Genomic DNA, 15,587 nt, shown 5'->3' on the forward strand with positions numbered 1-15,587 from the left:
TTGAAAATTGATCAAGCAGCGTGGGAAGGTGTTGTTACTGGTTCACCCTGGTACTGTTGATTAGCATTTGCAGCGCTGTCACTGGAGGGACCTGCTGCCTGTAGCGAACATCCTCCCCTCCCCCCTTTTGTGTTCATCCCAAAAAGTGATCTCTTGAATAAGCAAACAATGAGAATGACATTTAATTTATACCTTGTGCATAACTACTCCAAAGGGCTACGCAGTGAAAAGGCTGCCAACATTAAAAATGACATGAAATTTTTAGCGTGTTATTATGCGTGTGTGACTCCCACTGCTAGTTTTACCACTGCCTTTTGTCTAAATATTAACCGTTAATATAAACGTCAGACTGTAAAGTAGAGAATAATTACCTAATGACAGCTGATGGCTTTCACACTTCAATTGTCCTGTTAGCATTATTTAGTACATCTTGACAAGTTACCCAACACTTAATTGCAATATCCAAGTCAAAGACAGGTTCTTGATTATATGGATTGATGATTGCACTAAGAGCTCTGTCATGTTTATGTGAGCTTTTTTTATGTCATGACTAAAAAATAAAAAAGGACTCAAAAAGTGGATAAAAATGACTGATTGAAAATGGGAGCAAACAGGTGGATTTTCAAGTAACTGTCATTAATTTTTCTGTCCTTTTTTTGTAGCACTGGTTAGAAGATCCGACGAGCAGAGGAAGGACAGTGAATAAGGACCTCGCCACAGACAGGAACTGCGCAACTTTTGACTGTCTCATCTGTAAGCTGGTGGGCTCCAGTATCCCAGCTGATGACTGTCCCTCAGGTGCCTGCACTACTGGGCTGAGTGGGAAGCCTGTGCATTTGCTGAGGGCGGTGCCCTGGCTTGTATGTTGGTCACTTGCACTTGTACTCGCTCACAAGGACCATGTGGTTTTCTCCCGGGAGAAATCGTTTCCCCTCGCAGAACTGGCACGGTGCCTATAATTGCACCAATTTCAGCGTGTCCTTGTGGGTGTTAAGTTTTTGTTGGTGCTTTGCGGCTGTGAGTGGTCAGAACTACCACCCCACTGTGAACACACAGTATGGGAAACTCAGAGGGGTGAGGGTCCCCCTGCCTAGCGAGATTCTCGGGCCGGTCGACCAGTATCTGGGGGTTCCTTACGCTGCCTCCCCCGTGGGAGAAAAACGCTTCATGCCCCCGGAGCCTCCATCTTCCTGGTCAGGAATCAAGAACGCCACCCATTTTGCTCCTGTCTGCCCTCAAAATATACACAATGCCGTGCCAGAGATAATGATGCCGATATGGTTCACTTTCAACCTGGATATAGTTACCACATACATACAAGATCAACATGAGGATTGTCTTTACCTAAACATCTATGTTCCAACAGAGGATGGTGAGTGTGTCGAGTACACAGGAAGAAACCAAACCTCTCCTCCTCTTCTTTCCTGTCTCTGCTTCCCACTTCCTTCTGTCTTCTTCTCTAAGATTTTGTGCCACCTTTGTTTTTTGCGCGAAGCATGAACCGTTGTTTAGCGCATGCTGTGTCCGTGTCCATCATACGACATCCCATCTTGACTAGATCTCTCATTTAGTCTTTTCATCAACTCTCCCCTTCCATGCCACTGTTAGAGGTTCCTCTTTTGATGACTAAATGACTTCTTAAATATGACTTATTGAGAAAAATAAATAAAGAAAAACGAAATCTAATCAGACATGAAACAGATTGGAAATACTCGGTGCACCTTCCTACCCTCACCGTCTTGATTGTTCTGGGGATATTAGCAATTAGTAGCCTGCCTCATAAGTGAATGATCTTCTGTAGGGTTGGTGAAATATTCTGTCTGGTACATGAGAGGCCTGTGGCATCAGCCTGACCTATGTAAGACCCTTTACTCTCCTTTCTACTTCCAGTTTGTCTTTCCACAAAGAGAAATGCAAAAGGAGACTTTGTGCAAAAAGGCAAACACAGATTGGGAATTTGTGAAGACTGACATTGCTAAAAGTGTTTGATTTCTATATATCTCTTTTAAACAGACCCTATTCTTTATCACTTGAAGGAGAGCCACACAGGAAAATGGGCTTGAAATGTTAAGTGCTCTGAGCGTCGCACATACAACGTCAAATATCACTTAACAGATTCGGATGTGAGCTCCAATATCTTCCAAAACCTAGCCTCTCTGCCTTCCGTGTGGTCGTAATGGGTCTTAAATAGAAGTGCATGTGAATATGGGCTTCTTGTGTCCCAGGGTGCAGCAAATTCATTCCACCATTTTGGAATATTTCTGCAGCAACACCCCAGTTACTTTTTCAAAAGGTCCTCTGTTGTTCTTGTTGTTGATGAAGACCGGGAGGGTGGGAGGAGGAGGGAAAGAGGGAGAAGACGGGTTCTAACTCAGTCTGAGTTGTTGCATGTCACATGCGATCTTTTCCAGAGCTCTCTGTTATTTTGTAGTTTTTCCATTCATTTTACAGTCAAAAGAATATCCAAGGAATGTGCCAGGAAACCCAACAAGAAAATGTGTAGAAAAGGAGGTATGTAAAAAAAAAAAAAAAAGAAAAGAAAAAGAAAGAAAAAAGAAAAACATGGAACGAAAGGGAGGAATTGAAAGAGTGAAAGAGAGAGGAGAGTGATGGGTGCATCCTTCCAAAGCCGCCAATATCACCACCTATCAACTCCCAAATCAAAGTGCTAATTGGGATGAACATGGGACTTGTGACTCAGATCAACCTTGACATGAGTGTGAAAGATGAGTGAGTGGCTGTGCTGTGCTGCATGCCTGTGTGAGTAAGTGTGTGTGTGTTTAGGTTGTTGTGTTGTTTAAATGTGCGAGCTAAAGTCAAGGAGTAAAACTGCAGGTCTTCAAATAAGCGGCAGAATTTTTGTTCAGCGATAGATTGTGATGTCTACTGATAACCTGTGTTTTTTTTTTTTCACAACACTGTGTGGATTGTTCATGTCTAAAGTGCATTTGTTTAAAGGTAAATACAACTGTTGATTAAATCAGAAGCATAAATGCCTTTTTAAATGAATATTATTATTATATTAAACTATCCCTGAAATGTTAATTTGCTACTACAAGGAACTTGAGTCCCGTTTCAGACAGCACTTAAGCGGCTTATTGAAAGTATTCGTCAAGCACGACACCTGAAAGCACCCCAGCATCAGCGGTTGATTTAATTTTCTACAAAAAAAGTGTAACGCCACCTCTATCTCAAATTGATTATTCCCATTGTTCAAATAAGGGGTGGTGGGGTGTTTTACTGGCACGACAGCTTTGATCTATCCGTGTAGCAAATGGCCTCACGCGCAGCCACGGAAAAGCACATCACAATTTTATTAGCAGCGGCTAAAGCACAACCACTCTTGACAAAAGAGTGTTAATTTTCCCAGCTTTCCCTTAAGGCACCGGGGGCCCTTCCAGGTAGCCTTAAAGTTGTGATCCTGAGCATATCTCGCTGCACAGTAAAGATTCCGTTTCAGCTGGGAGACCTCTGCTGCTGATTTCCACGGAGACAGGAGACAGCTCTTGGCCTCACTCTGTGCCTCGTACATTCAGCTTTGGTAAACCAATTTTGTTCGAGACAGACTAGCCCTTCAGGCAGTTCTGCTTCTGAATTAGTCCCAGTTGTGGAATATACACAGAAATATCTATTTAATATTCCCCTTCCAGTTGGAATTTTTCAATTATCTTCCCCGTGTTTGGTAATGAGAAAATGGTTTATCATAAGTTTTATATGTTGGTTGTTCTGACATATTATTGTGCAGAGAGCTGACTGTTGTATAGTTCCTCTGTTGTTATAAACACAAAGTTCATCATTTTCAGTCTCCATGGAAACACTTTATATGAGATTCACCTTTTTTTTAAACTGCTTCCACTAATCATAGCTTTTGCTGACTCACCCAAGAAAATGGAGCATAATTCATTCTTACCAGGCACACTTTGGTTTCGGTCATAATAAAATAAATAAATAAATAAATACTTCCAACAAGGATGTTTTTTTTTTAAATTGGAATTCGAAGAGGAAACAGTTCATGAGTCATGTGAATGATAATATATATTTTTAATTGTTGTTTTTTAGTTCCTACTTTTGGTTAAATCCTCTCTGTAAAATTATAAGTAAATACACTATAACCAAGTGTATCTCTGTGCATGTACACAGATATACACACACAGGGTTTTATGTTTTTGCAGTACAGACCGGTATAATGCAGTAGAGTCATACACACTGTTCATATTCAGTACCAATAACGTCTCCACTACCAATTTTCCAATCTGTAACCGTAACTGATTTTCAGAAAGAAAAATGGTGATTCTGGATGAAATGGTTGTGTGATTGTTGCCAAGCAACAGTATGCAGTTGTGACAGGAGCTGAGTAAAAGGCATGAAGCACCTTTGCTGTAGTGGTGATGCTGATCAAGTGAGAAAAGTACAAATCCCTAATCGGATGTGATCATAATAAGATTCCTGCGTGCATGAGGTAAAGTCTTCCCATACGATGACTCAGAGAGTGTTTTGCATAGTAAAACCACAGTGAAAAAAAATAATGGTTAAATAAGAGGTTATACAATTCAGTTTTAAGGGATTCATTTCCAGCAAACAATAGAGAAAGCCTATCATATGGATTCTGCGCCGTTAGCGTCCTGCAGAGCATTGTGCAAGTAAAACATCTGATGCACTGATATCAAAGCTGCGGCTCATTTTCCTCCATTAAACAGAGGGAAAGCCTTTAAACCTCTCTAGCAGTGCCCTGAACAAAGATCAAAGAAAGACTCCTTAAATAAAAAAATAACATAAAGCTCAATACAGATTGCACTAGCTGTTTATTTTTTCAATACCAGCATGGTTGATTGTTAGAGAGAGCGCAGGTTTTGCAGCTAATTTTGACAGGGCTAATTCACCAGAGCGTTTCTCTTTGTTCATAAACACTCTGATGTTTGCACTGACCACAGTGTTGCTCTAGAAGAGCAAGCGAGAAAGACAGAGATGGTCTCTGCCCTCTACCACAGCACCGCACATCCAAGATGTCCGAGCAGGTAGCGTTTGAGGTCATGTGTAGGTGATCTAATGTGCAACATCAGCACCGTAGCCCACTGCTCACTCGCTCTCTCTGATGTGGCCTTACAGCACGTACCGAGAGCATGGAGCAGCGACGCTGCTGGAGACACTGGAGCCTTGGTTATATCACTCAGTCATTTTCCTGCTCTGAGTCAGAGTGAATGGAGTGAAGAGGAGGGTAATGATGTGCGGGGACACAGCTAAGCAGTATTCAGCCCCAGAGTGCTAGATTAGCTGCAGATGGGTCAATTTTGTGAGGACAAACCCGACGAGGTCAATGTTTATCTGTAAAAGAGCTTTGCATTGAGAAATTGATCGACAAACATGAAAAAAAAAGACCTGTAAATTCACATGCTTTCAACGAGGTGGAGTTCTGGTTATAATACGCTCCTGCTGCGCCGTGCGCTTCTTGTTTGTATAATGCTCACATTATTTCGTACCAGGTTTTACAGCGTGTCGCTTTCATTGCTTGCAGCCTGCCTGTAAAACTCGTCCTCAGAGTCCTTCATGCTCACGTCTCTGTATAACGCTGATTCTGAGAGACACTCTGAGATCAACCTTTCCGACTCCTAAATTCATCCCTCATCATGAGTCCATTTGAGATAAGTGCAGCAAAATCTGTTGTACTTTTTGGCTTGATTTGGACCACTCAACTATCATTCCTATGTAGCCCTCACAGGCAGCAGGCTGCCATGTGTTACTCAGCTCAGCGCCAGTACTGAACAGTCCGATCGGTTGCCAAACCTGTAGATTAACTACCCCAGAAGAAACATGGTACAGTTTTTTTTCCATCTTACCAGATGACCTCCAGATGCTAGAAAGATGTGAAAACTGTATAAGAGCCCCAGTCCTGGTTAGACTGCAGCAGGGCCGCAGCAAACAGTAACACACCATGGTAATCCTGTTGGTTGGCCGACTGTGCTTGCCTCGAGGAAGGAGGGGCTGCTCCCTGAGTGCTGCCGAGAAGATCTGCACGCCAAGCAGACAGGGCGAAAACTTTCCAAGAAAACAAGAACAAATATTGGCTTGTGTGATTCGAAAACAGAGCAGATGGCCCATGTTTTTGTTTTAGAGAAAATTGCTCCTATGATCTTTTACAATTATCTATCTGGGATGTTTGATGACCCCAGTGAGGGAAGGCTGTTGCCGGCCAGCAGATGCAATCGCGCTGACTTGAGATGCAAAGCATGACCTAAGCAGGAAGTTCCTATTCAGTGGCCTCCTGCTGCTGTGCTGTCCAGCTTCCCCAGTCAATCCAAGGCTCAATATCTCTGTTCTGTTCTTTGTTTATCCCAAATTAAAAAGAAATGGTGGACACAGCCTGTGGAGTCTTAAAGCCCATTTAAAGAGGAAAAAACAATTTGTTGCATCTCCTATCTCTTGTTAAGATAGACCGAGCTTCCACAGCCCCTCGGATTTCCTCTTAAGTGTGATAAATTATTCACACGCATGTCCCTGGCCACACTGTGACATATAATGTTACACGTAAAGAATTCAGTCTTCCAAATTTGGTATCTTAAAAAATTGAGCAATACTTTCACACATATCATGCATTTGTAATTGCGCACCTGTCTGTGTGTTTGGGAGGGATAAAGAGATTAATGGTGCCTTGCGGACTTTACTTGTAAGCAAGCACCACAATGCGTTGCTATTTGTCTCCTTGAGGTGTAAGATAAATATTAAGGGGAATTTATGATTTTTAAACATTTAAAATGAACCATTGTTCACATTTACACTTGCTTGTTAGCTTGCGGTCTTCATCTTTACTGCCTTCGCAGGGCTGGAATTGCAGTGCACACGTACTCGTGTGTAGGGACGTATAGTGATACGAATATATCCAGCGATACCAGTGCCGTTATTGATTTTGCTTACGGGTGTGTTTATTAATTTCCATATTGATTCCCCATTGTGTTAGGTTGCATTTATACTCAGAAACCCGCGGCCTCTGTGAAACTTGTCCCTTTCTATTATGAAGCTGTCGTCGGGCAGAAAGACAGCTTGCTGGCCTTTATTTGTTTTGGGAGTTTTTTATTTAGTTATTTATTTATTTTTGTCAAATATTTTGGAGCAGCTGAATCACAGTGTGAGTTTTGGCTGTCCTTTACAGCAGGATTACAGCCTCCTTAACCTTTTAGCTGCATTCTCCATCATTCTCTCTTATGTGTCCCTCCCAAGCTGTGCCTTCACCTCTATGTAGGAAGACAGATTGAGGGAGATGAAGACAGACAGACAGACAGACAGAGAGGGAAAGAAAAAAACAACAGAAAGAGAAAAAGAGAGAAGAACAAGGGAAAACGGCCACCTGAGGATTACAGACTGAATATAACTGCTCTAAATTGTCAAGGCTGCAACATTTCACATTTCACTAAGTCCCTTTCCACATTCTGACCTTTCTGATATTTAACTCCAAGGCCCATCTATTGTCAGCGAACCTTTTTCCAGCAAAGGAAAGGCAGTTAACATTCAGCCCTTCCACGATGTATTGAGTGAATTGTGGATTCAGTCAAGAAGCCTCCAGAGTGTGAGAGCACTCTGTATCTTAATGTCTGCGTGCAAGTGCGTGGGTGTATGTGTACATACGTACGCATGCTTGGGTTTATTCATGTAAAACTATATAGCAAACTAGGCTGTCTTTATGAAATGTTTCATTTTGATTTCCTCCGTGTAACGAGTAAGCCCAATCGAGTGCGATTTCGTTTGAACCCGATTTGATAAATGCGACAGGTTTCTATTTTACCTGTCAAGGAACATGAATAATAGCTGTTATTCTACATGCCTGCCTGTTTTGAAGCAATGCAGGTTTAGACACCTGAAGGCCAGCTATTCAAAAAGGAAACTCGGCACTTCATTGTAGTTTTATTTTAATGGCGCACACTTTTCACTGTGGCATTGCTTCAAACATTCAAGGTCAAGTATAGGATCGCCGGCTGAGTCACTGCAGATGTCACGTATTTGCAGTCCCTGGTAAAGATCCAGCGATTGACACACACACGGGCTCACAGACAACAATTCAAAATGACGGAGCTCACTTGTCGACACCTGTGCCCGTCTTGAGGATTATTACTCAGTAACCTAATTGTTTCAGCATGTCGATAGCAAAGGCGTTCTATAATCACTGTGTTTCTATCATTTATAATTCATAGCAAGGCCTGAAGCTTTTTATTTATTATTTATTTTGTAATTAAATCTGTATTTGTTTAAAGACAAGTAGCCCAAACCAAGTGTCCCTAGAGAGGCCTTTAGGTTACATAAACCCTACAGCAAATACAGAACCCACTGCACAGACTCAACAATAAATAAGTATATATATATATGCACGTTAAAAAAAACGCAAAGCCTGAGCAGATTGAAGGGACAATACAAAACACAAAGCATGATGCAATATGAAATGAGAATTTCCATCTTTAGAAGCTACAACAAAACCTATTTGTACAAAAGAGGATTTACGGGGCACCTTACAATTACAGCCAGATGCTCCACACACTACTTAGCCCAGAACTCATTATTTATGGGGCTGATATTAGCAAATGTAATAAAATGATGGAAGCGAAACTTATTTCATTTCTTGAGAAGTCGGCGGCGATGATCTTCAGACTAATTTCAAAGAGAAAAAGCAAGCAGCCTCTGATGAGTCTAAATGTTTTTGTTCGTTTGCAAGTTTTCTTGCTATTTTTGGATGCGTCTAAAATCTAACGTTTGAATAATGCAAGGTTGAGATATTTTATGTCTCAAATCTGTTCAATACAGTGCCTATTAATCTTTAGTTTAAACCCATTTATTTTTATTGAGGCCCAAGCCCCGGAAGAATTGTTTTTCATGCTGAGTATAAAACACCAGTTTCCGAACCATGCTGCTGTTAAATGACCGGATTTATGAGCGGATCACCGCCATACATTTAAAAACTTGTTTCAAGACAAGTTTTTGGTAAGTGGGTCATACTGTATATATAAAGGTGACATAATCATCGTCTACTGTTCTAAAGATAAGATTTAAAGATACCAAAAATAAGTTTATATCAGATAAATAAAAACTGGGAGGGTTATGATTAACAATACCACGATTTAATGTGTGAAACGCCTTTTTAAGATCCAGAGAAAACTGCACAGAGTTCTTCACTTTTATCAAATGATGACTTAAGTTGTTCTATAAAAAAAGCAATTAGCAGTCTCTGTGGAATAATTCAGGTGGAATCTAATGGCTGTAGATAATGGTTTGACTCTACTTTCTTCGTGGTGAGCTACAACTTTTACTGAAGATTAGAAAATACAGGTACGATACTAATTGACTATAATTGTATGTCTGATGAGCTGCTCCTGATTTATAAATTAGCATCACTCTGCCTTATTTAAAAAAAAGGTCCTGATGATAATGGAATGGTTGACAAAATCCATAATAGTTTGTTTGTTTTTTTTACTTTTGTAAAGGTAGTGCACTGGTTTTAAAATAAATGAATTGATTAGAAAAGCACTTATAGTTACCAACCAACTGACCCCCAGTTTTATGTTTACTCATTGTTGGCTGTAGCTGTGTAGTATTTATTTCCTTTTATTGCTGGGTTAGGGCTATGATACTGACAATGAGTTACAGTATAAGCAGCATGTGCCTTAAATCTTGTATAACACGGGTCTCTTACACTGTAGACTTTATTAATAGAGCTATGTTCATGAATTCATTGAACTTCGCTGGACCAGGTTAAACATTTTTTATTTGATTGATTGCTATTCATTTTTAGTAATCAGTTTATTTATATAGAACTTAAAGAAAATCTGCCAAAAAATCTGATTAAAAAAATACAATAAGAACATCACCCTTAACAAGTTCCTGCCTAAAATTGTCCCATTTTACAACAATTATTATATTGTGTATAGCTTTAGGTTAACAGTTAACTTCAGTTAATTTGATGTTGTAGACAACACTTCATAAGAATTAATTTGTGCCCTGACAGATTTTGTGATTTGCATGTCATCTTTAATAATTTGATAGGGGTCAAATGTTGTAATTGACATTTGAAGTGTTGACCGATCGTTGTTATAATCACCAAAAAGAGAAAGATTTCAGATTTAAGGTTGATTGATTTGTGTAATCATTAACAACACTGTCAAAAGCAGGAGGATTTTATAAAATCATAATCCAAAAGACCACTTAAGACAAAAAAGTAATAGCTATTAAAAATTAATAGCAAGAATCAGACACTATTACAATTGTTGAATATTTATTGAGTTTCCAGTGGAGATTATTGCTCCCTCTCCTTTCCTAGTTTTCCTGTGCTTCCAGTTTGTACCCAGGGACATACATTAATAACAGCTTTGAATCAATTAGCAATGTCTTATTTAATCATGTTTAGGAAATAAACTGCAAACTCTAAAATGTCTACCAAATATTCCCTTTGGTTTATTATATATAGGTCTCATATTACTTTTACATAATTGATGAAGTTTATGTTCACTCAGTAATCTTCTCCTGCAAATACTCATTTGAGACTTTGTCCAGATCTCCTATCATGCAGGTCCCTCTTTGCGCCTTATTCTTTAGCATTTTGAGACAGCGAGTGTTCTCCATGTGGCTTCCTTTTCCCTGTTCGACAAAGCCGTTGTCACTCTCACTGTTATGTCCCCCTCATGTGACTGCATCTCCACAGTTGCACCAGCCACTGCCACCTGCCTTCAACCAGAACCAAGCCAGACCAAATTCTGTCATTGTTTTCCAAGGTCTTCAACCGTGTATATGGCTGCTGCCAACCGGGTTGACAGTTGAAAAATCCTGTGCAGCTATTACAGTCACCAGTTCTACAACAGTGAGCCATGCCAGTAATAGCACCCACTGCCTAAAGGCCCCAGCAATGCCAGCCTGCTTACTGGCATCATTACTGTAGCTTGTGTTGTCTGAATTCTTGCAAAACTACTATTTAAATAAACAGTAGCCAGAACAGTATATGAAAAAAGAACTGGAAACAGTTAGCGTTAGCTAGTATTGTCTATGTGTCCCAAGAATCCATAAAACATAGTTGGAGTTGGCTTGTTGTTCCTTCTTTGTCAAGATGGTGTCATTATGTATCTTATTTCTTTGTACGAGTAGCCAGCTAATGTCACTACAGGTTGTGAAAATGCATTTAAAAAGGCAAAAAGAGAATAAAACAACATGATGCATGCCCAACAGGTCATGCTGATTTGTAGCTGCCTGACCTGCCGGTCTCCACCAAAGCTCTATATTCTGTTCAGGCTGTTAATCTTCTTGTAGGTTTCTAGAAAGCCAACATGATAAATGTGACATTTGATAACTTAATGGTAGCTGATTTCTACAAAGGGAAGTTGACATTAGCGCTACTTGAAGCAACACATTTGCTTCAGTAAGATCACTGTGCTGGCATAACTGGGCTGCTGACACAGAGGGCTCCAAAAATATATCCTGGCGCAGAAGTTACAACATATTCAGCAACATATTCACCAAGTAGCTGACTGGAACACCAGATTAATTATTTTGTTATACGAGTCCCACATTTCTGTTATTATTTGGCTGTAGATACAGGGTAGATGGGATTTGAGAACCAATGCATTGGAATACCATGCCTCCAAGTTTAGAAATTCCCTTTATTAATACTGATATGTTTTTTTTCTGACTGTTGTGCATTGCAAAACAATGACTTCAAATGCATGGCAGCGGCCCCCATGCTGCTCTGTTTCTACTAAGCAAGTTGATGCTCAGTAAGGAAAATGATAAAGAACATACTAGTAGATTGGATATTGGCATTATTATTAATCAAAATCTCATCAATAACAAATCGGTGTTGTTCACCAACAGTCCACTTACCTTCTGCTGTCAACGAGATGACACAAATGTTGGCATTTAAGCTTAAAGTTGGTATATTCATATCATTATCTTTGTTTATCTAAAAGTAATATAGCATGATATACAGTCTGCATTATTCATTCACCCTATAATTGAAAAATGATGGGCAGATTAAACAAAGTCGCTGTACCAACCATGGCTCCAGTTCAGAGCATAAATTTGCTCAGTAAATACCATCACGCTCAGCCTTTTACATTATGCATAACACTGTATTGCATCTATCAATTAACAATGCATGAGGTATTCAAAGAGGACAACGCATTTATTCAAATAGAGCCTGTTTAACCAGTATCGATGAGGTCCACATTGCTTCTGACTTCTGTGAGTTATAGCGTTCAAGTCCGAGTCCACCAGACTGACTGCGTTTTCGGCATGAACGTTAGAAAAAGTTTCCTAATACTGTAAACTCTCCGTTACAGCAAATAGAGGATTGAGAGGTTCACGCTTTAACATTCGCTGAGTCTCGTGGTCTGAGTGCATCCACTTTTGTCTGCTGTGCCATTACTGTTTGCAACCTCTGTGCTTACTGGGATCTTCCCTACTGATCGGGAATCTACAGCACATTTCATGGTCCCCACCTCAATTTCCTCCAAGGTCATGAGAATAAAAAAAAGGATTACATGGGCAGAGACCAAAAATTCCCCATGAAATCATGTTCATTGCCTGCAAATTGATGTTAGAAGATGTGGCATTTGTTTCACGCAAGGCTCAAGCTTATCACTCCTGCAAAAGCATTATTCAAATAAGTCATCTTCTTCGAATAATGAATGGGTCTGTTAATTCAATGTCAATCAGCCTATTATATTTTGTTATCAATTTGTATTCATTCTGGTCTTTCACTGGAGGAAATGCCCAAGGTAAATAAAAGCATTAGGAGTTGCTGTAGTGAGTACAGAAGAGGAGCGGACCTGAACAGGCATCAAGATAACGGATCAGGGCATCACCAAAGATCTGCAAGGTTTATAAAAGAAATAGAAAAGATTAGAAAACATTTTTCTATTTTATTTATATTCCCAATATGTTTAAAAGCTTGTGAGAGGATGATTGACTACTAAATGGATGGTTTTGATGGATTGCCCTGTTGACTAATCACTGCTGATATCCTTAGACTGTGCTGCTGGTGAGCCACAAAAATGACAAGGATGTCAAATGCTTATGGGAAATGGTAGGTGAAGATATAGCTTGCAGACCCAGGGGAGTACATTTATGTACTACTGCAAAACACTGCACAAGGACAAGATATTAGCGACTCTTTTGGGCAAAGAGACAGACAGACCAATTGCATGCATTGTTAGGATTTATTCAGATCTCAGCAGCTCTGGAGAAATTGCATTTGTAGTTTAAAACGTTTCCTTTCAAAAAGCTTCCTGATTTTCCTGTGCTCAAGTATCATTTTTCTGTTATCAAGTTACAAATTAATACCAAGGAGACTTCCTAGAGTCTCCTACAGTGTTTAAATGCACAAAATCCTCCAAAAACCAACATAAAAAGAAAACAAAAACTGAATGAGTTGGTGTATCTGTTCGCTTCTCCAACAGACTAGAAAAAAGTAACTCACATAAATAGGCTTGGGTTGTTTTTCCTGATAAATTTTAAATGGATTTTCTGAAAATGTCAGTGGTGTATGACTCTGCTACAGATACACGTTATAGTAGCAGTGAAGTTGTGTTCATATATAATTCTGTAAGATAGAAATGTTTGTTTTTTTCCTCATTGTAAGGTTTTTTTTTTTATGTTTGTAGTCCTGCAATTGTATATGCTCTCTGTGCAAAATGAAAATTGTGTGGGAATGTATTTAAATCAGCACTGTTGTAATTCGTGTGTACTTTTTGAAATGCCTCTCTTCCCATCTCTATTTTTCCAAACGTGCTATTTTGAATTTCCCTGTGCCTCTCTATGTCTCTCCCTGCTTCAATAACAGGGACCCATGCAAAAAAACAGGGCGAGGATTTATCGGATAACGACGGTGATGAAGATGAAGGTATTTTCCATGGTGATCAAAGATGGTGCATGATTTTCTTACAAAAATGACACTGTTTTCTGATCATTTATGGATTTTTTGTTTTGTTTTCTTTTTTTTGTTCCAATTCCAAATGCAATCATCAAGCACCCCTGTCACATTTCAATCTGTAGAGCAATGTAGTGAAAAAGAGTGCATGTGTGTGAATGTGAGTGTACGCGAAGGCTCTTGTTCCTAAGCATCTGAATTCAGTCAGTGAAAGGAGTGTTTAGCTTTAGAGGCAGATGGGATCTAGTAACTGTCTAGATAACCAGGCTCGGGTTGAATAATTTTAATATCTCACACAGGGACTGGAGCAACTGTTATTACAAGGGGAGAGTCGGTAGTTAGAGCCCCCTTTTAAGGTGTGGCCAGTAGCTGAATTGGTGGCGATAATGACAGAGGGAAAGTGAAGCAGCAGTGTAATATCAGACTGTTCACCCGGAGTGCCGGCAGATTTAGATGAGGAGCGGCAGTTCAGGAGTGCTGCTGGAGAGGATTAGAGGCGAGAGGTGTAAAAAATGGGAAGTTGCTGCTCAGCAATCGCATTGTTCGCTTTCCATATTTATCTTGGGATATTCCTGGCTCAGGGTGGATCTCTGCTGAGATTAGAATGAGAGACGATTCTTGTGCTGCAACAGAAACGGCTTAAGTGTCTGAATCTAAATCAAACCCTTGATATCGCCCCGCCCTTGTTCTCCTTTGCCATAGTAGGGCAGGTGATGCGAGCATGATGTCGGGTATCAAGGTAAACCCCTTGTTTTATGCTCCATTTGTTTGTTCTGGACAGATTGGATCTTTGCGCATGATGTGTATATTTGGTGAAAACGATTCAACTGAATCTGGAGGGAAGCTTTTTGGGACTTTAGCACATGTTAAGGACTGAACGTCACACCAAAGCGCCATGTCTTATCACTCATTTCTCTTAGATACTGAAAAAATGAGCACTGGATTGATCCTGCTTTGGGTTCTTTCCAGATATAGGGTCTCTTCTCACTCCTTGCTCAGTGGGCTGTTCTCTCAAAAAGGAGCCTCATGCTGGCCTTGATCACAGAACAGGAAGAGTTGCCATAGCACCACTCTGACACACAGGTGTTTCCTCATTCAAGCCCAGGGCGAGCTGTTGCAACCGAAGCCAAATTGCCTTCAGTCTTCAGCTCGACTGAGTGCGTATGTGTGTGCGTGTGGAAGGTTCTTCTTCCTTCAAGCAAACCCACATGTATGCAGCCCTGAGTCCGTTTAAAATTGCTGACAAGTGCCGATCCCTTTGTCTGGCAAGTCTATGCATGCGTACACAGTGGCTTGGTCTCCAAGCTGTTGTGCTAGACTAGCCTCACTGAAAATGTGACAAGTCTATTCTTTACTGAGCGCAACTAATGCTATTTACAGAGCATCACCGTAGAAGTACAAAACAGTCCCAGCAGAGCCTCTGAAACACTACTGTAACTAATGCCTGTGTGACAGAGTTGGCCATCAATCCCTAAACATGATCCAGAAGATTTTTATTGTTCCGCTGAATGTGTGGAACTGTCATGGCCCAACATATGAACACCGCTGTTCAGGGACTCCTCTTTGTTCCTCTGTAATTCCCCCCGCAGAGAGCTGATGCCTCAGGAGGAAAAGACTTTACTCCCTGAAGGAGTAAAGTGCACAAACCACAAAGTCCTTGTAAGTCCAACGCACATTTGATCTCACAGGTAGCACT

The 15,587-nt window shown here is 40.3% G+C and overlaps 1 protein-coding gene across 4 annotated transcripts in view; it reads left to right on the forward strand.

Moving 5' to 3' along the window:
- Nucleotides 1-15,587, forward strand: part of nlgn3a (neuroligin 3a) — a 133,152-nt gene that overhangs the window by 22,635 nt on the left and 94,930 nt on the right. Inside the window, exons 2-4 of one of the 4 annotated variants that reach the window (XM_085476418.1) lie at nt 663-1,372; nt 2,452-2,511; nt 13,805-13,864. In XM_085476418.1, coding sequence (XP_085332544.1) covers nt 901-1,372; nt 2,452-2,511; nt 13,805-13,864 — 592 coding nt within the window. In that variant the 5' untranslated portion in view covers nt 663-900. Of the gene's footprint in view, nt 1-662; nt 1,373-2,451; nt 2,512-13,804; nt 13,865-15,587 lie in introns of those variants that run through there. The other 3 variants (XM_085476428.1, XM_085476437.1, XM_085476446.1) reach the window with 3 other exon arrangements.

Source organism: Copadichromis virginalis, linkage group LG2 (assembly GCF_057382275.1).
Source record: "Copadichromis virginalis isolate Kocher_CV1m ecotype Utaka linkage group LG2, C_Virginalis_male_GT1.1, whole genome shotgun sequence".
NCBI classification, from domain to species: domain Eukaryota; kingdom Metazoa; phylum Chordata; class Actinopteri; order Cichliformes; family Cichlidae; genus Copadichromis; species Copadichromis virginalis.